Consider the following 23,707-nt stretch of genomic DNA (forward strand, 5'->3'; position numbering starts at 1 on the left):
TCAGACCATTCGAAAAAATTGTTTAGATCTTCCTGTAGTTTTGCGGAGTCCTCGTCAGATTTAATAACACGTCCTATTTTAGTGTCATCAGCAAATTTACTTATGTTGCTGTCTATGCTGATATCTATGTCGTTTATGTATATAATAAATAATAATGGTCCGAGTACTGAGCCTTGGGGAACTCCTCTAGTGACGTTGCTCCAATGGGATTTAGTGCCGTTAATGCTCACTCGCTGTTTCCTGTCCTGTAACCACGCCCTAATCCATTTTAGATTATCTCCTTTAATGCCATGAGCCTCCACTTTTCTTGTTAATCTTTCGTAGTGAACTCTGTCGAAGGCTTTGCTAAAGTCGAGATATACCATATCACAATTGTGCCCCTCGTCCACTGATTCGAAAACAGATGAAAAGAATGTTAGTAAATTTGTTAGATATGAACGCCCGCTTGTGAAGCCATGTTGGGAATCATTGATCAACTTGTGCTTCTCCAGGTGATTTCGAATAGAGTTTGAAATGATTGCTTCCAGTAATTTGCCTACAATTGATGTAAGACTGATTGGTCGGTAGTTAGAGGATAGTGATCTATCCCCCTTCTTGAAAATCGGTATTACATTCGCTATCCTCCAGGATTCTGGTGCTACACCCATTTTTAAAGACATGTTAAACACTTTGCTAAGGGCATACTAAGTTCTTCCTTACATTCCTTTTATACTCTGGCAATTATCTCATCGGGACCTGGTGATTTATTACCGGTAGGCTTAATTTGTCTACATTATTTGCTTACTAACATCATTACCAGTCACTACTATCTCGCTTAATTTATTTTCTTTGCTATCTCTGTATAGAGTCGGTGCCTTGGGTATCATGTTTAAAGTTTCGATGGTGAAAACTGTTGAAAAATATTTATTCAGATTATTGCTCATTTCTCCGTCGTTATCAGTTAGCTCGCCGGTATCTGGCTGTATTGGTTCAATCTTTTCTCGTGTTTTAGTTTGATGTATTTGATAGAATCCCTTGGGGTTTGCCTTCACCTCCCTTGCTATCTTCAGTACATTTTTCCTTCTTGCTTTTCTTATCTCGGCCTTAACCCTACCATCCAATATCTTATAATAATCTCTGAGGTAGACTTCACCACAATTTCTTTTCCTACCTATAGCCTTCCTTTGTCCAATAATATTCTTTAAATAATTATTTATCCATTTAGGGTCATTGTTGTTTGATCTGAGTTTTCTGTATGGTATGTTCTGCCTTTGTGCATTAAATAATTCATTATTTAAATTATTGTGGAACTCTGCAACCTCAGATCTCGTTATTAGGTCTCCCGGTAAGGTGAGGTCGCCCTCTGTTGGTGCATTGTGAGAGGTCACCTCATGTGAGGTCATGTAGTTCACCCCCAGGCATGATACCTCTTCTCTCAGCTGCCTCTTCAAACTATCAAAGTTTGCCCTTCTGAAATCTGGGACTTTAGTGGAATTTTCCTTGCAGCTGCCCTAAAATTCTAACTGGAATCTAATTTCTTTGTGATCACTGTTAGCAAGTTCGTTCCCTACCTTGACATTACTAATGAGGTTTTCTCTGTTTGACAGAACTAAATCAAGTATATTATTACCCCGGGTGGGTTCGGTTATATGTTGGCTTAGGAAACAGTCCTGGATTGTTTCAAGAAAATCCTCTGATTCGGAGTTACCCGTAAGGTCAATCCAGTCTAGTTGGCTAAAGTTAAAGTCGCCTACTATACAGACTTTGCTATGAATGGAAGCCCTGCGCATTTCATCCCAAATAAGTCGCTCATTAACTCTATCAAGATTAGGAGTCTATATATTACTCTTGTGATTAATTTTTCCCCACCATCGATTAGTTCTATCCAAATTGTTTTTGTATTCCATTCTGTTTTTATTTCCTTATTTATATCACACTTCAGATTATCCCTGACATTGATTGCTACTCAGCCTCCTTTCCTAATCTGCCTATTTGTATGGAATAATTTGTAACCTGCAATTTGGTATTCGACAGGTAACTCACGTGAGTCTAAGTTTATCTATGTTTTGGTGAATGCTATTATATCGATTTTTTCGGTACATGCCAGCGCCCTGAGTTCATCTATTTTGTTTCTTATACTTCTACTGTTTGCATAGTGACATTTAAGCTAGTCGTGTTCTGAGTCCTCTCTTTGTCGTGTTTAGGTTTTAATCCGCTACCTTATTTAGTTTTGCCATAATTCCTAGCACTATGTCCCTGAAACCTTTCACTTTGTTTACCCTCTCCCACTGCAGTCTCCTCCACCCCCGTGCTCATATGTTCTCTTAACAGTTTAAAGACTTTGACGTCTTTTGTACTGCCCTCTCGAAAGAACCAGCCAGAGTTGCCACGCCATCCCTAGCATAAAGGTCCCATTCATTGACAAATGAATGGGGCTGATATTGACTTGCAATATCCGTCAAGACGGCCATTGACACCAACTGCCCTTGACAGCCATTCATTGCCTACTCCCCTTCTAGGCAGGACACCACATATGATAGGGATCCCTCCCTTCGACCCAATGCATTCTATAGCTGTCTTGAACTTATCAAGAAGCTTCTCGCCCTACACCGACCAATATCATTGCCTCCTGCACTAAGGCAGATAATGGGTTTGTTCCCATTACCAGACAAGATATTGTCCATCCTGTCAACTATATCCCCCACCCCAGCTCCTGGCAAACACACCCTCATCCTATTTTTATTTTTACCACAAAAAGCTCTGTCCAGGTACCATACCTGGGAATCGCCAACAATTAAGGTTTTCATACCTTCCTTGTCAGCCTTGTCCATGACTATGCTAACGTCCAATTCGTCTCTCAAAGAACTGAAAGGGTTGATACACTTAGCTGCTGTTGTCGTATCCTTGGTGGGTTTTTTCACCACCAGTTTTGGTTAACGAACGACTGTGGAACCAATTGTGTTTGTTAATCGAGGGACCACTGTACTGTACTATGGTAATAAATACTAATGAAAGCAACTTTCCTAAAGCATCATTGTGTAATTTTAATTTTTTTGTGGATGTGAGAGTACGCTTGGACCGAGCTGGTCAGTTGTAAACAAACTGAACATACAGTACGTCAAAATGTGCTTACTCAGCTGATTTATCGGAGGAGTATTTACAGTAAATAATTAATTTCTTAGCGTAAAAAGCATTAAGAGACATCTTTTCAGTGTTATATGATCTGTTTTTTCACTGTGTTTTTACCCTGCAATTTTCCTCATCCTTCATTCCCTGCTCTATATAGGTAATTTATGATTGTAGATAAAGAAAAACTAAAAAGATAATTTTTAATTAAAAGAGAAAGTTGTTGCCTCGTTTAAAATACTTAATATAATAAGAACATCTGTGGGAAAAAATGAACGAAATTGAACAACTCCTTCTGGTGGTAGTCCTGTTCTCATACATTACCAAAGTGGGGAAACTGCACCAGAAATTTCTGGAGATACTATTCACATGAAAATGGAAGTGAGAATGCACAGAACCTGACTAAACCTTACCTAACCTACCTAACTTACTTACCTGGTCATTGTCATTTCGATTTCCTTACTTACTATCTAAACAACAACATCTGAAAAAATTAATCAATTCAATCCAATGTAAATCTCACTAAACACTCCCAATGATATCATCGTTCGTTTCTTAACATGTAAGCAAAGATTGCGGATGCTCCCTTATAACAGATGATGTGAACTATAACACGGTGGCCACGAGAGATTCAACAGTGCCATAATTATGCTAAATATTTTATTTCTTTGCCTATAAAGGATGTAGATATGTGAAATTACTGCCAAATGATCAGTGTTCACAATGTTTTACATCTTTATTTCCTTCTTCTTTCATGCCCCATCCACTAACAAGTAATTTATGATTCAAGGATCGGCTAAAGAAAAAACAATACTGTACTGTACTACAATGTTGTCGTTTTGATTTTATTACTCGGTATCATCCAAACAATATCTGAAAATTTGGTGCACTTCCGTAAAGTTATCTGGTGCTAACCGTCTCCTCCACCTTTACCATTTCTCCTTGTACTGTAATATAAATTATTATTACCTCAAAAAAATGGACACAATAATATATAATAACAGTTGGATTTTCATTTATGGCTGCAGCGAGATTCCAATATTTGGTTCTTATAGAGTAATTGATTAATATTTTAAAGTTGCCATGTACGGAACTCTATACAGTACAGTATAGTCTGCATTTACGCGGTCAATTGAACCCGTGGAGGTCTACGTAAAACGAGAAACCCGTAAACGTAATAACAGAACATATGGGATTAATTGAAATAAAGATTGGGCCGGCCCCCAAACTCCACTTTTTCCGAAACACTACGTACCTTGTAGTAAAAATAACATCTTAATTTTATGATGGTATGCACACACAATTAATATTTAAGAAAAATATCAATAATATTAGGTTTTTTAACACTTACATTAGTAGAAAAGATGGGTCGGCACACGTGGATGGCGGCTGGTTTCGAGGCAGAGGGCAGATTAGTTGCCCTCCGGTGAATCACTTTCACTACTTGCAGAGGTTTGCAGGGCCTGCCAGACAGACCCCTCAAAGTCCATATCCTCACTGTCACTATCACTGACTTGGGCTGGCTGTGGTTGTAGTGGGTTGCGGGCGAAGAAGTCCTTAATACTACATTGACGACTAGCAGTGATGTTGTCGAGGTAGATCTGGATATACGGCTCCATAACTTTCGTCAGATGGTTATTAGACACTTCATACCGATGCTTGTCTGGGTCGTTGAGCTTAATTTTCTCCCCCAACTCGATGACTTCCTTCACACAATCATGGCTTGGTCCAGGTAATTCAAGGTTTTTCTCGGGTGGTGGGGGTCCAGCGGAAGCCATTGTGAGGGGAATAGCGGGCACAAGAGAGAACTGTATACGCGGACTGAGAACAATGAGATAGGCCCGGCTAGGTCAGCGACTTCTACCCTCTGGTGGCAGGGCACATCATGTTACATTAGACCAATCACAGCTAGCGGCTGAGGGAATGCTTGGGTGGTAAGGATGCGTGGCCCAATCGCAGTCCGATACGTCATATGACGTCAGCGATAACGTAAGAGCGGCCTAATGCGCACCACTCACCGCGCCGCTTCCCGTGTATGGTCAAGAATGGACCGCATGGGTTAAAAATGGCGTGGAGGTCTGGACCTCTCCAGCCGCTCGCCGCGTAAATGATGAAATTTACCGCGTGATTAAAACATTTCATTCTGGCAAGGCACCGCGTAAATGACCAAACGCGTAAACAAAAACCGTGTAAATCCAGACTATATGTACTGTACGTGTATTGAATCTTACTTAGAGAGTTGGAGAAAAAAATGGGGGCACAGGGTATAGGTATGGATTTTGCATGCAAAAAATCCATGACTATTGGTATGGCAGTCATATGTGTGGTGTGCAGATTATACAATGATCGTTACTAAGATGGCTTTCTTTCTGACTAACCTAACTTAACCATTTACAGCACAGTCCGTCAATATGGCTGCCATACCTATATCCACCATGAAAAAAAAAAAAAATACAGTACTGTACTTTTTACTCTTATCATTTCTATCAAAAATTTGTAGTTTTGGGGCTAATTTTCTATTTAACTTAAATATAGTAAAAGTTGGCAGGGAAATTTATTATGATAAATATCTGGGGAACCTGGTTATGCATGCACCCAGGGGGCGGACCGGGACTTATTTTGAAGAACAAAATAGAAAACAACTACAGTACTGTATTTTAGGTTAGGTTTGGTAGGTTAATTCCCTTCATTTTATGAATGAAAATTTTAGAATGTAGATATGTCTATAAAATGTGAAACTAACCAACCCTCAATCTCTGAAAGTAAACATGGGACATGAGAAGCAGCTCCTCCCTGGATGAAAAACTTTCAAAAATAAAAAAAGTTAAACTATGCAAAACTTACTCCTTCTCCATTTTTTTTTTGGGGGGGGGGGGGTAAGAATATTTGTATCATCTATGGAGAAAGTTCTGTAAGTTGGTGTTAATGCCAGGCCATCCTCATCAAGTATTAACGTACCAGATAATGCTTCACATATATTTTATCATTCCTGAAATGAACCAAACTAAGCTGCCATAAATAACTAACAGAACTGGACCTAAATGATTACAGTTCTCTTCTATTTTGTAAAGGAAAACAAAATAATTTCTGTAGTGTGTTACCCCGATGTTTGTGCTGTTGGTAGTCTGTTTTAGGGGATCACTGCAGACCAACAGTTACATGGGGTCTTCAAATGATGGGGAGGAATATTATGTATAGATGAAGCTCAAGTTTGGATAGGTTAGTATGGTTCATTTTATGAACCATGAGTTCTATATTTTAGCAATGTCTGGTACGTACTTCGGAAAGTTCCCAGGCTTACTAAACGTGAACAGTTTTGCACATGATTTTATGCCCGTTACTATAGGATTGCTGAAGAAAATTTATCTTTTACCTCAAGAATAACCAAAATTGGGTACAGTACTGTATAGGATTTGCACATTTCTTATTTGGTTTTTCCTTAGTTTTCATTGTGAATAAAGAAGCTCCATCCCCATTCACCTTTTTTACGGGGATTAGCCCACCCGTGCACAGGTCACTGACCCACATCATGGCCGGGGGGGGGGGTAAAAATACAATAATAATAATAATAATAATATAATAATTAATCAAATTAAATAAAAATAATAATAATAAAAAATCAAGAGTGAGAAACGATATACCTGGACAGTATGAATGTTGTGTTGTCAATGGGAAGAGAAACAATTGAAACCCTGCAATTGTGTGTAAATGAGGCAGAAAGTTAGATCAACAACCTGGGACTTGGTCACATTATGCTTCAAAAAATTTCCCAGGCAGTAGTACCTCCCCGTTTGATAACTGCTTACTACCTTCAAACGACACCATTCATCCCACAGTGGGAGTGTAAAAAAAAAACAATCTCTAGATGACTGTGTTTAACATGTGATTCCTTTCTAAACCAAATTACAAAAGAATTGTTTCTGCACAGTCTTTAGACATTAACTCAGATTATTTGTGGTTTGGTTAGATTTAGTTTCATATGGTTGGGGTTAGGATAGAGTATAATACACTACAGTATTACAGATATGTAGCATTACTACACAATAAATATTAAAATTAAATTATGTTAAAGAAAGGATGCACATATTCTCTAATGTTTTTCTCCATTTACACATACACTGTAGTAAAATACTGTAGTACAGTACAGCAATACCCCAATTAGCACTCAGGATATGCTCCTGGAAAATGGAGCACTATCCAAAGCAGTGCTCTATGTGGTCATTATATCATTGCAAATTCTGTACAGTATGTAGATGCGTTGCTGATGACACTTATTTTTTATATATACCCATTACATATACAGTACAGTATTTTATGTGAAGGGTGTTATTATAGTAACGTATCTTTACTAATTTATGAATAAAAAATAAATACAGTAGATATTGTATCATAATGACATCGTTTGATGAAGAGTGATGATTGTAGTAGAAAAAGTGCAAGAGGCAGCGTGTCAGTGAGATGCACTGGATGGGAGGGAGGCAGTGGATATCATACGGCTCTGCTCTGGCTGAAGCTAATCCATCTCTGAAATAATGGGGGTTATGGTTGTGAGGGAGATTGTGGTAAGTGGTGAGGAGGTGATGCGTGTATTGGTTTCTTTCATGATACTACTGCCAGACACTATTGAACAGCTGATATCTACCCACAAAATTTTGTGTTAGTATAAATGAGTAATGTTGTATCCCTTTAGCATTGTTACATAACATTTTGAATTATGGAATAAGAAGCAGAAAATTGTAGGTGATTAGAGAGGTGTAGAGGAAGGGAGTGGTAGCATGCACCGGGTGTGTTGCCAAGCGCTTTTCAAGAGCTGATCTTCAACCTGCCACCACACACTTGTGCTTTAGTTAACTACTCACAATTTTGTGTCGTACAATAAGACCTATATTATACTTAATATAAAGTTATGAAAAACACTTATTAATCAACTGTAGTTAAGGGTACTTAACAGCAAAGCACTAAACTAGCAACTTATCACAACAGCAGTGGGAGACATGATGAGTGAAAAATAGTCACAACAATATTAAAAAATCTGTGAGTCAACAAGACTGTGTCCACAGTGTAAACATGACGAAATTTGTGCTGTACTATACTATAAAGAGCGTGCTGTCAGTGATTAGTCGAGTGAGTAAAAACAAAGAAAACCGGCTCTTGGCATGTTAACAATGTTTAGATACGTGACTTTTGACTACAATACTTTAATGGATTTCTCTTTCTCTTGAGAGAGAGAGAGAGAAAGCTCCAAGATGCAAGCACAAGCACTTTAGCGAAACAGCTCTAACCGGGGTATACACGTAGACCTACTGGGCCTATGCTGCATTTGCACCGGTTTTGAATGTGTGTATCCATCCAGTTGTCATACTGTACAGTACTGTATTTTCCTCTCTCTGTATGGTGGCAGATTTGTCTAACCTGTGTACAGTGTTGAGTTTGTGGTGATTGCATACATACAATACAGTACTGTACAGTATATCTGACTCTAGACTCAACTGTAATTTATTGTACTACATAAAACTGAGATCTCTTGTTTCAGTATCTTGGGTCGTGAAGTGTGTACAGGTACTCCCCGACTTACGACCAACTCGACTTACGTCCACTCGCACTTACGACCGCCTCAGTCGTACCAAAATTTGGTCAAATGTATTTTTGAGTCCCTAAGTCAGTACACAGACAAAATTTTCATCTGTATTTCACTTTAAAATGGCTGGCAACCTTAAAAGTGAGAGTTTTGTGGTGCTGAGAAGAAAAAGAGACATCCATTTTCGATTTTCTGTGTATTATTTAAGCATTTCCGACTTACGACCATTTCGACTTATGACCTGGATGTTGGTCCCTAACCCTGTCGTAAGTCGGGGAGTACCTGTACAGCGTATTGCATTTTGTAGAAGTTGCATAAAATACGAAACTAGCTCAAATAGAGGGTGTACAATACTGTACATTATCTACTGGGTGATAGTTTACAACAATGCATTATTATTAGCCAACTTTTTATGATACATGAAGCTTATAAATTGTTGGTATCTTTGTAGGACAAAACTTTTGGCCTCAAGAACAAGAAGGGAGCAAAGCAGCAGAAGTTCATCCAGCAGGTGCAGCACCAAGTTAAACATGGGGGTAATAAGACTGCCAGGGAACTTGAGAAGGAGAAAGAAAACCAGTTGAAAAAGAAGGACGACAAGTTTAAGGAACTTGCTGAGATTAATGCCATCTTTAAACCTGTTCAACAAACTGCTAGTAAAGGTTAGTGACAAAAACAAGTTATTGTGATGTGCTCATTCTAAAACATTAGAACTACTGAACTACAGTATTTTTATCTGGGACTGCTGAAAGCACTTAAACACACACATGCATGTGCACACACTGAAATAAACTTAAAATTGACCCATTGAATAATAATCGAAGTTCTGTAAGATAAATTGCTATTTGTTCGAGTGAAGGCACACCGTAGAAAGTTAATGTGTAAGTACAGTAATACCACATTTTACTTCTACAGGTGGTGACCCAAAATCAGTGCTGTGTGCATTCTTCAAGCAGGGTCAGTGCACTAAAGGTGGAAAGTGCAAATTCTCACATGATCTTAATATAGAACGAAAGGTAAGTTTATACAGTACAATATAGTAAACGTATTTACTGTATACCCAACTTAGGTCATCAAAGTTTTCAACCTACAACTTATTGTAAATAAAATTGTAAGCCCAACAGGCCCTTCATATTCGCGGGGGTTAGGTTCTCAAAGTGGCCACGAATCGCCATTTGCTGACCAGGGGGGGGGTGTACATTTTTTCTTGTGTACAAAGAAATGTATATTCCCTTTGTGTGTTTGCCCCTAGGACAATTATTTCTTTTACCTGTATTGAATATGTGTGTTTGTAGACACAAGTCCAGTCCGTACTTTATTAATAACAAAGCACGGAATGGACTTGAAGGTAGACTCAACATTTTTAATTCATTTGTTTCTAATTATTTGTGAGAGGATTTTCCCATTATATACAATAAGGGACAAGAAATTACGCTCTCTAGAACGAATGGCTCCCTGTCCCGGCCACAAAAATGCCAGCAACTTTAAAACTACCCTTGGACATTCTTGGGTACATCCAGGGTGTCATCCGTGAATAATCTAGGTCCGTGAATTAAAAATCCGCGAATCTGAAGGGCATGCTGTATCTCACAAAAGTGACCCACCAAGCTGAAATCCAGTTTTTTAAACCAAACAATAGGTTACTGTCTAGTAATTGAACATTTGTTATTTGAACATTCTGGTGAAGTCTTCAGGTGCCTATCCCCATCCAAATAGTTTTTCATCTAGTTATATATGGATAGAAAAAGACCCTGAAATACAATACAGTGGTCCCTCGGTTAACGAAATTTCGGTTAACGAATTACCTTCCTTAAGAATCTTCAATTCGGTTCACGAAAAAAAATTCGATTAACGAAATCCTTATGAAAATCACATTTTGTTTTGAACATCAGCTTATAAGCTGAGGAGGTACTCAGCCAATTCAGTGATCTCTTCTATGTTTACATTCAAATTATTCACTATCTTATAAGAATTCCAGCAATGCAAATTAAATTCACCTGGGTCACTTCTATTATATTTTATAAGCAAAAAACAAAAACTCAATCTAACGGACATTAATTAACAATTAAATACTTCACACCACAGGCGCCAACTGTCAAACATGTCACTGTCACCCCTCCCTCCCTACCCCCCACCTTCCTGAGAAACGTTTGGGGAAAGAGACTAGGTTTACAGGTTTAAAAATACATAATACCTCAGACTTAAGTTAGGATGATATAATTTGCATTGCTGAAATCCTTCCAAGACAGGGAATAATTTGATTATAAACGTCATATATTTTGCACAAAAGATAAAATTTTTGCTCTCCCTAATAAAAATTCTTAAATTAGATCTAAAATTTGTATGTCTAATGCAAATTTTAGCTTGTTTATATTCAAATTAATTACTATCTTATAAGAATTCCAGCAATGTAAATTATATTCTGGCCGGGTAATTTCTATGAATTTTATGAGCTAAAAACAAATCTCAAATAAATAAACAAATTATACTTCACCAGACACTCTGTCACCTCACCTCCCGCTCCCCCCCTCTTCCCATGCTCGCTGGCTACCTCCCTCCTTGCCTTCCCAGACAAAAGATTCGTGTTTTGTTTAGGCTTTAAGGTGTTTATTTTATATAATATCTCAGACTAAAGTTAGGATAATATAATTTGCATAACTGAAATCCTTGCAAGACGGAATAATTTGAATATAAACGTCATATATTTTGCACAAGAGATAAAATTAATCACCTGTATCATATTACAGTAGTGATTTAAGACTTCTAGTGTATATGTACAATATATATAGTGATTTAAGGGCGATTTAGGGGAATTTTAGGAGTGTTTCTGACTTTATGCATTTTTTGCTTTACTTTGTATATACTTTTCTGTGAGCTGGAACCAATTACCCAATGTCCCATTGAAACAATGGTTTCGGTTAACGAACGACCTTTTGGAACGAATTGTGTTCGTTAACCACTAGGGACCACTGTACAGTAATCTACCCATTGCTGTATCCGGAATCCCTGGTCCTCGGACCTCTCCAATAGTCGAGATGGAAATCGGCCCGGTAAAACTCTCCATTCCGGATCTGCGACTGATATTGATAACGAAACAGTTTATTTAGCCAGAAGAATATAGATACAGGGTGGATAATAATAACTATTGAAATGTCTGAGCCAATTGAGAGTCTGAGCATATTCCAAAATTCCGAGAACATCTCTCCAAACCTCTCCGTTCTGGGCTTGAGAATAAATTTTCCGAGAGTTCCAAGAGATTGCATCATGCTCCATCGCATTCCCACGTGCTGGGTGCATGAGAGGTCTAGCTGCTTGGATTACTTAGTTCATATTCTGCTACCATTATAGAAGGCTGTTCCCTTCCTAGCTGCTGTTTTTGCATACAATTTGTTTAGTACATAAATGTACCAGGACAATTAATTAAAACACATTTTTAAGAGGAGAGTCCGGTTTTTGGTGTAGGTGCTTTTAATTTTGGTAGATTTTTATGATATTCCTGTCATAAATCAAGGATCATATGTACATCAATTCTAGCCACATAAACCCCTTCTACCCTTTAAAATTTTCAAGGTATATTTTCTCCATTAATTCTTTCTATTTTGCCTTGAAATTTATAGTACTAAGAGATCTAGTATTGTCATTGAATACTCAACATCGATATGTTTGTTTTTGCCTTTGATTTTATGAATACAAAAATTTCAAGTTTGGTTGAAATTTTTTTCAAAATATCGAGATTGAATATTCAGCCAAAAATAAATCTTACAAGATAGAAAAACCTGGACTCTGGATTTGTGTTGAGGAATGGTTCTTCCTGTGCTGAGTCTTTGTTTCAATGAAATTGCTCTAAAATTGGCAGAGAAATTCCAATCTGAGTGTTGGAAAAGTTCATTTTGAGATACAGGCCGATAAAGTTTCTCAACCTTTCTTCCCCTTGTGTAAGTGCTCATTCTGAGCCGATTTTACGTGTAATATCTTTTTATTTTTTTATTTTTACATCTTCAACTAAACTCCAGTTATATTCTTTATGTGAGGTAGAGGGGAGGGGTGGAAGGCTGGGACTGGGCTGCATCAGGTGCCCCTGAGACGGCTGTTACAGTCTCTATTATAGCGAATATTCTCTTCTTTCATCCTCTTGGATTTAGCAGTGCTCTTGGCACGTGCTTTCTTTAGTTGTCTTTTATGTTTTGAATCACATGCCGTCCTGATATTCGAGGAGAGAAGCCTGGTACAGCAGTACAAGTGAGGTAAGATGTGCAGTGCAGCAGAGTGCACAGCTCTCCTTGTCAAAGTCTGAGCCATACTGATGACACATGCTTCTACTAGTGACTACCACCTCCCCTTTACTTGCCAGAGTTGCCTGAAATTAATTTATAATGTGTTTTTGTGCTATCTATTAAAAATTTGGGGGTAAATATTTTACCACGTTCATTCATATGTCTACCCAAGGAAGGTTGGGGGAGGGGGGGAACCATACATAACTGCATAAGTATTACGAATATTGCCATAAAACCTGGTCCAGATACAACCATAGGCAACACCTTTGCTCCCCTTAAAGCAGTAATAAGACATAAAGAATTGTGGTATGTGTACTGTACTTCACATTCAGTAATTCAGCAAATGGAAAACACTGAAGGACCTTAGCTTCCGTCTTTATTCAAGACATCTTCAGGTCATGAAACCCAGTAATCCTCCACCCCAACAAGGGTGACCTGACATTGCATCAAGTCAGTAATATGAGACCACTAACCCCCACTCCACTACACCAAATGAGAGAAGAGTTTATAGATAATTACCTGACATTGCATCAGGTCAGGTCAGTAACATGAGACCCACTAATCCCATACTCTGCCTCCGTCGCTAGGTTTTAAGACTTAAAATGTGATTACAGTTATGTACGGTACAGTACTATCACTGTGAGCCGATAGCCAGAATTTAAATTTTCTCGGAAAATCGTTAAAATTTCGGCTTTGGGACTATTTTCTGAGGGGCGCATTTTCCGGTACAGGAAATTTCCGGGGTTGGTGGGTTGGTGGATATTTTTCCAGGTTCGAGAGATGATGTAATGGGCAATTTCTGGAACTTTCAAGCACCTTTCCCGTTACCCGGAAAATTCCGGGGATGAGGGATTTTTTTCCGGCTTTGAGAGAGTTGTCTCGTTACCCGGAAATCTCTCATTCTCGGAAGTGCTCTGCACCAACTGTTCTGGCTAACGAGATATCACTGAGGAATCTTCCCATTAGCCAGAACAATTGGTGCAGAGCTCTTCTGGGGATAAGAGATGTCCAGGTAACGAATGAGACGACTCTCAGACACAAAAAATCCTACATACCTTAAATCTTTCTGGGTACCGGGAAAAGTTTCTGAGAGTCTAAACTACTTATTTTGCGCTTGCAGACATTATAACATATCCTTGGAATGTTTCTGGGTGCTTGGGAAATTTTCCAAGAGTCTAAACTACACATCTCATCTCCTATGGACAGGCACTCACATTACATTTAGACCATCGGCACAGGGGAAAATATTTATGGCTTGCAAAAATGTGTTTTAAACTTTATTCACTGCATCTTTTCTGATAATGGTAGAGATATGGATTTGATACCATACTAATTCTGAATAACTTTCCTACAAGATTGTTCCAATAAAAGATCCCCAAAAATAATTCAGTATGATATAATGTTAAAGCCTGAATTCTTTTATGGAAAAATTTAAGAAATGTTGATACTGGAGTCTATAAAATCAGCTCTGATTAAGTTAGCAACATAATTTTTTACCCTTTTTTTTTTTTTTTTAAGTTTGCTTAAAAATATCTGATACACGCTGTCAAATGAAGGCATTTTTTAGGCACGAGGCTGTGAGCAAATATATTTATGGCTAGTAAAAAAAGTGTATAAACATTTGTTCAAAACATCTGTTCTAATTGTGCTAAGAGTGATGAATATGCTACAGTTGTAAAATGTGTTCCTACACCTCGTGGTAACCCGTGTCTCCAAACGGCAACGTCGCAGTAGTAGTATCACTGTTATGAATGAATGGGTATTGGTCCTGTAACAACGGACGTGATTGATGGATAGGTTTGCAATAGGTCATATAGGTTTGTTGTTTGGAGACACGGGTTTCCACAAGAGGTGTAGGAACACATTTCACAACTGTACCATAATCCTGAAAAATTTCTCTACAAGACTGTTACAATAATAGATCCGTAATCAAAATATTTCAACACAATATAATACAGTCATGCGCCAGTTAACGTCCTAGATACGTTCTTGGAAACGTGACGTTAACCGAAATGGACGTTGTCCGATCATCACATAAACTTTTTATTTATACTTACGTGTATGTGGAATACTATATATGTACATATACACTTTTACTCTTAAATCACTACTGTAATGTGATACAGGTGATTAATTTTTATCTCTTGTGCAAAATACATGACGTTTATATTAAAATTATTCACTGTTTTACAAGGATTCCAGCAACGCCAGCAGATGGGGGAGAGAGAGGGGGCGTGGGGGGAGGGGAGGTAGTACGTTTGACAGTTGGCACAGGCCCAGGTCTAACGCGTGTATATTTATCAGTTCTTAAGTGACTAAGCTTCTCTCTTATAAAAAGCCAGTGAAATGACCTGGGTGAATATAATTAACATAGCTGGGATTCTTGTAACATACTGATTAATTTGAATATAAACATGCTATAATTTGCACTAGACAAAACAATTTTAGTACCGTAATCAAATTAGTACATGTGCACTCCAGCTTTGCACTAAGAAATCTATGTAAATCTACCCAAAAATACAGTTGAAAAACTTTTTTATAAAATGTACTACAGTACTGTACACTAATGTACAACAATTTTTATCTCTTGAGCAAAATATATGACGTTTATATTCAAATTATTGGCTGTCTTGCAAGGATTCCAGCAATGCAAATTATAATCTCCTAACTTTAGTCTGAGATATTATATAAGATAAAAACTGTAAGCCTAAAAGCCTGGCTGGGGGGGAGGGGGGACTGCCAGCCACGCCACCCAGCGAGGGGTTGGGGGGGTTGAGGTGATAAGTTTGAGGCGAAGGTCTCTGTGTGTTTATTTAACAGTCCTACTAAGCTTCTCTCATTTTAAAATGCCAGTGATATGACCTGGGAGAATATAATTAACATAGCTGGGATTCTTGTAAGATACTGATTTATTTGAATATAAACATGTTGTAATTCGCACTAGACATAACAATTTTAGTACCGTAATCAAATTAGTACATGTGCACTCCAGCTTTGCACTAATTTTATTTCTTTTACGTTTCTTTTAGTATGGTGTGTGCATGTAAATGGATGAAAATAAATGAAGAAATTTATGTAAATCTACCCAAAAATACAGTTGAAAAACTTTTTATAAAATGTACTACAGTATTGTACACTAATGTACTAAATTTTTTATATCTTGAGCAAAATATATGACGCTTATATTCAAATTAATCTCTGTCTTGCAAGGATTTCAGCAATGCAAATTATATTATCCTAACTTTAGTCTGAGATATTATATAAAATAAACATAAAGAAATCACCAATCTTTTGTCTGGGAGGGAGGGGGCGGGAGGTGAGGTGACAGAATGTCTGGCGTTTGTTTGTTTATTTATTTGAGATAAGATTTGACAGTTGGCGCTGAAGGCCTGCCTGCGTGTTTATTTATCATTACTTAAGAGTGACTAAGCTCTTCTCATAATTTGCCACCCAAACGACCTGGGTGAATATAACTTACATTGGAGGGATTCTTGTAAGATAGTAATTTATTTGAATACCTGTATAAACAAGCTATATTTGCAATAGACATAACAATTTTAGTACCGTAATCATTTAGTACATGTACAATACAGGTTTGCACTTAGGTCCATTGTTACTGTACAATATTGACTAAATTCACTAGATAACGTACGCCTGGCCGCACAATCTATAAGAATACGAGATGCATACGTGACTGTGCCCGCTCTAGGTACATTTCGGTTCGCTAGGTCCCATTATTTGAATTTTTTTTTTTTTTCAATTTAAATTTTAATTGTTTATTCCTTGATAGAGGAAGCGGGATCCTAGTGCTGTCACTTGGTACCCCTGTACCATAACACCAGAAGCAACTGGCCAGTGTCACAAGTATATACAGTACAGTACAGTCATCCCTTGGTTATCGCGCCTAATTGGGACCCCGCCGATAACGAAAGTACAGAACCTATGGGATTTATTCTAATTGGTTCATTTACCCAAGACCCAACCCCAAGTTTCCCATTTTACGACCATTTAGACCCACTAAATATATATATAATGTTATGGTAAATATCATAAACACACATAGGCATGGCTAGGTTTATTACAAAGTGATGAAAAGGGTACGCTTAATATTGTAGTCCACAAAACATGTAGCTATGCTTTTTTAATTTGGTCCCCCGTCATACGAGACCGTTTTCTGTTGCATCAGGACGCCTGAGTCCTCCGTTTTCTCTCTTAATCTTAGACTGCACCAGAAACTTTACTATTTTTAGTAATGCCACAGAATTTGAAATTACCTTGGTGCAGCTTGCAATTGTTGAGGCAACTAGATATGTCTGGATTTACAGCAATTGTGTTATTGTCCAATTTGTAGGTGAAAGATTTTATCCTCAATAGATGTAGGTTAACATTTCACCTGTAGGCAATTGCTTATAAAAGCCCTAAGTTAAGGAAGCATTTTTTTTTTTTTATAGAGGTGTACATCCGAGACTGGAGTCAAATCAAATGACCCACACACAGGGCCTGGGGAGAAACGGAAAGAAATTGTGAAAATATAGAAAAAAAAGAAAAGGTTATACTGTATTAATCTACACCGCAGTGCAGAAACCAGCTTTTTAAAATTGAGACAGATTGTAGGCATGGAAACACAGAAGGCCAGGCATTCCACGGATTTGGCTGTGTGAAGAAAGAAAAGGAGGTACTATAAGGGTTATTCTCAAATTGTGACCGACATCCGCAACGGTGGGCACAGCGGCAAGGCGTGTGTTCACGAGACACAACCTTGCCCGGTACACAGGATGCAAATCCACTGAACATTTGCCCGTTAAAGTACCTGTAAAAAGAGAGAGAGTGAAGCAACATTAGCGTGAGAAGAGAGAGAAAGGGAAGAGATTGTTGAGTAAAAGGAGGAGAGTTAATAAGATGAAATGCCTTTGATTCCACCCTATCTAATAGTTGGACAGAAGAAAAGAGCCACCCCAGATATGAGAGCAGTACTCAAGTTGGGGCGAATGAATCCCTTACATACTTGGAGCAACTGCTTCGGTGAGTAGTAGTAATAGCGGCATCGGTACAGCATTCCCAACTTTTCGGGGAGGCAGCTTTAGTTATACTAAGGATGTGTGATTTCCGAGGACATATTGGAGGAAATGGAGGCCTAATAAATTTATTCAGAATTTGGGAGGATGATAAGCGTCCTAAAATGTAGTGGTGGGAGATGCGTCCTAATTTACAAAGTGTACAGTAGTGGTAAATGAGTTTGTTACTAATGAACTTGACCAAGTTTGTATCTCCTCACTCCAGAGATGCTACACAGATCGCATTGATAGAAGTAATGATATCAGTTCTAGAAACAGATCTAGTTTGAGGAGTTTAGGAGGAGGGAAAATGTGAGGAAAGAGTGGAATCATCAAGCGTAGAATGGACAAATTAGTTGTAGTGTGAAGTAAATCATTGATAAAAAGAAGGAAGAGTTGGTGAAAAGAAAGAACAGGAACCCTGTAGGACGCCACTATTGATAGAAAATGAGAAATCGATCCATCTACAACAACTGCCATGGATGGGTTCTCAAGGAAAGAAAGCAGAGATGAGAGAACAAAGTGGGGAGAGAATCAAAAAGAGGGAAGTTTAGATACTTAAAGACTTGTACTTGTACCCTGTCAAATGCTTTGGAATGTCGAGGCCACGACAAAAGTTTCCCCATAGTCCCTAAGAGAGGATGACCAAAGATAGGTGCAATATAGGAGAGCAGATCACCAGTAGATCTCGCCTGGCGAAAGCCATACTGGTGATCTGACAAAAGCGTTCAAGGTGGCCGGAAAATGGGAGTTCAAGATAGTTTCGAAAATCTTGGAGAGGGATGAAGTTAGGGCAATGGGGTTAGAATGGTCACCCTTCTTTGGGATGGGCTGAACCAAGGCATGCTTCCAGAAGAAGGAGAAAAGTTTTGGTTTTTGAGGCAAAGGCAAAGAGGCAAGCAAGCACAGGGCAGGGCTTCAGCATACTCCCTCAGAACACGGTGTTAAGATCTAGCGCCTTACTCACATCAACCTGGATAACACACGGCAACCCTGCAGTGGAGATTATAGGAAAGTGCATAGGTTCAGTAGGAGGTGCAGGGGTAGGAGGGATAGAGTGGGAATCGTCTAAGGGGAATTAAGGAGGGAAATAAGGTGCCAAAGAGGTTGGCTTTGTCAGGGGAGAGTTGGCTATAGAGTTATTGGGTGAGGAAGGGGGAGGAAAGAGAGGCGTGCAGAAGTTATTTACAGATGTTTTTAGTTAAGGACTAGAAGGATTTACTAGAGGAAGAATTAGTCAGGACAGCGGTCTCTCTTTAATAAAGTTCAGCTTGGCCTCTGACCTCAGCCTTCTAGCGATTCCTAGAAGTAATGAAAGAGGTGTGGGTAATAGGAGAAGGAGATAGTTTCATAGCTCAGATATGCTCTATCTCTCACCCTGTAAGCAGGAGAGCAGGAGCGATTATACCATGATTGTAATGTGAAAGTTTTTGGTAGAAGATGGGATAAATGCACTCATACCACTCTGTATAACCCAGCAATGCTGTCCTTTACATACTGGTGAGTGGAAAAAGCAACGGTCATCCCAGGAAAGTCGGTCAAGAATTGGCATAGGATTGCCAGCTTGCCCTCGATAGTGCCATAGTTGGCGTTTAGAGGGGTGGGGGAGGTGGTGTGCAGTTTGATTTAATAGAAATAAGGTTGTGATCAGAAGACCCTAAGAGCAAAAATTGAGTATGAATAATGTGAGGGTTAGAGGTAAAACAAAGATCAAGAATGTTAGCAAGTTGATCGTGTCGATCAGAACGTGTAGGGTGTTTGATTATTTGTTCCAAATCATTTTGTTAAGAAAAAGAGAGTGCCTCAGTCCCTTAACACATAATATCTGACCAGTATGGGGAGGATCATCGTTCCAGCCAGGGTCGTGGAGTGGTGGTCCAGCAGGCGCCACTTTTTGGGGAGGGGGGGCACGGATATATGTGACGTATTAACCGACGAGACTGTATATATATATATATATACCCCGACTTACGACGGGGTTAGGGACCCAAATCCAGGTCGTAAGTCCGATATGGTCGTAAGTCCGATATAGATAAAATAAAAAATAAAAGAAATAAAATTTTCAAAAATAAAAAATTCAAAATTTTTTTTTTTTCAAATTTTTTTTAAAAATATACAATGAAATACAGTACACTAAACGTAAAAAATAATGAGGAATGGATACAGTACAGTAAAAGTAATAAATAATGAGGAATGGATACAGTGTGACTGAGCACTTACCTTAAATGTAGTCAGCTGAATGCACACAGAGCCCCATAATTTTCTATTTACAGGATACATGGAGACTATATTAATTGGAAGAAGCAGAAGAGGAGACAGGGCTGGGTGGGTCATCAATGTCGCTTTCTTCAGACAGGTTTATGTACAGGGGTAACTTGCTGGTTGAAGGTATTGGATCATCTTGAGGGAGTGAAGAGACAGCACTGGTGGGGCGTGAGGAGCCAGTACTGGGGGACTTCTTGAAATAGGTGTCCAATTTAGACTGCACAGTTTTCTTTTTCTTTTCATTATAAATTTCTCTGTAGCAAGCAAGTGAATCTTGGATCATTCTGTCAACTTTGGCATAACGCTCATAATTTTGATCCATGTCATCAAACATTTGCATTGCTTTATTAATTGTAGCAAATGCCTCTGCCATATGTTTCACTGAAAACTTTTTGGGGGGTGCAGGCTCTTCTTCTACATTTTGTCTCTCTTCTTCCTCTGCAACTTTCTGTGCATCTAGTTCAATAAGATCCTCGTTACTGAGCTCTTCTGCTACACTTTCAACCAACTGTCCAACATCTTCAGTATCAATTTCTAACTCCAGCTGTTTACCTAAGTCCACTATCTTGTTACTAATATCCAAAATAACTTCACTTTCATTAAATCCTTTGAAACTGTTCACATATCTTTTCAGGATTTTCTTCCATATTCCATTCATGCAATGTTTTGTAACCTGATCCCATGCTGCACTAATGTTCTTTATACATGACAAAATGTTGTACTCCTTCCAAAACTGTCTGAGCGTTTTCTCACCTTCAGTAGCAGCAACAGCCTGAGCGAAGGTCGTGCGTAAATAATATGCTTTAAAGGCAGAAATAGCACCTTGATCCATGGGTTGGATGATAGAGGTAGTGTTAGGTGGCATGTACACTACCTTAACATCAGGGTGCATGTCGTCCAGGTGTGGTGGGTGTCCCGGAGCATTATCCAAAATCAGTAAAATCTTGAATGGAATCCTTTGTTGCAGACAATACTCCTTGGCTCGTGGAATGAAACAAGTCATGAACCAATCCTCAAATAGTACTAGGGTCATCCAGGCTTTCTTGTTACTGCGATAAAACACTGGCAGTGTGTGCTTGCTGACATGTTTAAAAGCCCTGGGGTTCTCTGAATGATAGATCATGAAGGGCTTTAGCTTGAAACCAGCAACATTCCCCCCAACAGAAGTGTAATTCTGTCCTTGAATGCCTTGAATCCGGGCATTTTTTTTTGCCTCTTTGTGGATGTATGTCCGGTCAGGCATGCGTTTCCACAATAATCCAGTCTCATCCACATTGAATATTTGCTCTGGCAAATAATTCCCTTCCACAATCACATCATCTAACTCCTCCTTAAAAGCTTCGGCAGCACCAACATCGGCACTAGCTGCCTCTCCACTCACCTTAACACTGTGTAGACTGTAGCGTTTTTTAAATCTATCAAACCACCCTTGACTTCCTGTAAAGGTTTGATCACATTCATCTCCTGCCTGCTCCTTCAGGCTTTGGAACAGGCTTCTTGCTTTAGCCTGTATGGTTAGAACACTTAAGGGTACACGCTTCTGTATCTGGTCTTCTATCCATATCACCAATAATTTTTCCATATCGTGGATAGGACCTTGTCTTTTCTTTGTTATTATAGTTCCCTTTATAGGTGTTGTTCCTTTCACTACTTCACGAATACGTTCCTTGTCCTTCAGAATAGTGGATATAGTCGAGTGTGAGAAACCTAGGTCGCGTGAGATTGTTGCTACTGTTTTTCCATTCTCATACTGTGTTATTATCTTCAGTTTCATCTCAAAAGTAATTGCCTGTCTCCTTTTCCTTGGAGTACCACCAGCACTCTCACTTTTACGCTTTCCAGTCATTATAAAGTCAATTAAATACAATAATAACGAAAGTTCACAGCGCGATCAGTATAGGATACGATAGCCAAACACAAACAAAGCGCTCCACTGAGTGAGTGCAGCCACGAGGTGACCCAAGACACCCCTCCCTCTCGCCCGGGACGGAAACGTTTCGGTATAGAAAATGCGCGCGTCATTTGAAAAAATTTTTGGTCACAGCGGTCGCAGTCGTATGTCCCGTATGGACGTACGGTCAAAGCAGGTCGTAAGTACCATTGGACGTAAGTCCGTATAGTCGTAAGTCGGGGTTTAGGTGTATATGCAAGTAAATCACTGTGGGTGCGCATGATCCCAAGCGCTTTACCCTCTGACCTGACTACCGACTGCTGCGGTGCTTTTTGAAGATTAGTAGGGTCATTACCTAATACCTGACCATTGTGGACCTGATCTCAGCCTCCTCTGTATATGTACACCTTGTTTTGTACTTCTCCTTAGTCTGTATTCACCCCTGAAGATGTGTATTACACGAAAGCACTTGGGAACTTCGTGTTTTCTTCTTTCCTTGTGGTTATCAGTTTATATATATATATATATATATATATATATATATATATATATATATATATATATATATATATATATATATATATATATATATATATATATATATATATATATATATATATATATACACACACATATATATATATATATAATATATATATATATATATATATATATATATATATGTATGTATGTATATACATATATATATATATATATATATATATATATATATATATATATATATATATATATATATATATACATACATACATACATAGTATTACCCCGCCTAACGCGGTTTCACTTAACGCGTTTTATCATATACGCGGTGCCTCGCCAGAGCTGAACTTTCACTTAACACGGATTTTTTCATCATATACGCGGTGAGTGTCCGGCTCGAGACGCTATTTTTAGATTTGCCCCACCCTCCACCCTGCCTGACTGCCTGTTTTAGCTCATAAAATTCATACAAATTACCCGGCCAGAATATAATTTACATTGCTGGAATTCTTATAATTTGGTGATCATTTTGAATATAAACATCATATATTTTGCATTAGACATACAAATTTTAGATAACATTTTTTCTCTGGGTAACTATGTTATCTTTTGTGCAAAATATATGACATTTATATTCAAAATATTCCTGGTCTTACAAGGAATCCAGCAATGTCAATTATATTATCCTAACTTTAGTTTGAGGTATTATTTATTACAAAAAAGTTAAGTATTCTGGTTTTCCCACACATCTCCTTGGGACGGTTGGTGGGGGGTGGGGGGGAGGGAGGGACCGACCGACCATCTGTTACCCTGTGAAGAATATTTTTTTTTTTTATTAACTGAAGATATTTGTTTTAGCTCATAAAATTCATACAAATTACCCGGTCAGAATATAATTTACATTGCTGGAATTCTTATAATTTGATGATCATTTTGAATATAAACATCATATATTTTGCATTAGACATAAAATTTTTAGATAAAATGTTTAATCTGAGTAAGTATGTTATCTTTCGTGCAAAATATATGACGTTTATAT

At 38.3% G+C, this 23,707-nt stretch overlaps 1 protein-coding gene across 1 annotated transcript in view; it reads left to right on the top strand.

Moving 5' to 3' along the window:
• The window catches only part of LOC121875169 (zinc finger CCCH domain-containing protein 15 homolog), a 63,991-nt gene that overhangs the window by 11,665 nt on the left and 28,619 nt on the right, over nucleotides 1–23,707 (top strand). The window contains exons 2-3 of the mRNA XM_042379608.1: nucleotides 9,135–9,345; nucleotides 9,599–9,699. Coding sequence (XP_042235542.1) covers nucleotides 9,135–9,345; nucleotides 9,599–9,699 — 312 coding nt within the window. The remainder of the gene's footprint in view (nucleotides 1–9,134; nucleotides 9,346–9,598; nucleotides 9,700–23,707) is intronic.

The sequence above is a fragment of the Homarus americanus genome, unplaced genomic scaffold, assembly GCF_018991925.1.
Source record: "Homarus americanus isolate GMGI-L3 unplaced genomic scaffold, GMGI_Hamer_2.0 scaffold36970, whole genome shotgun sequence".
In the NCBI taxonomy this organism is placed as follows: Eukaryota; Metazoa; Arthropoda; class Malacostraca; order Decapoda; family Nephropidae; genus Homarus; species Homarus americanus.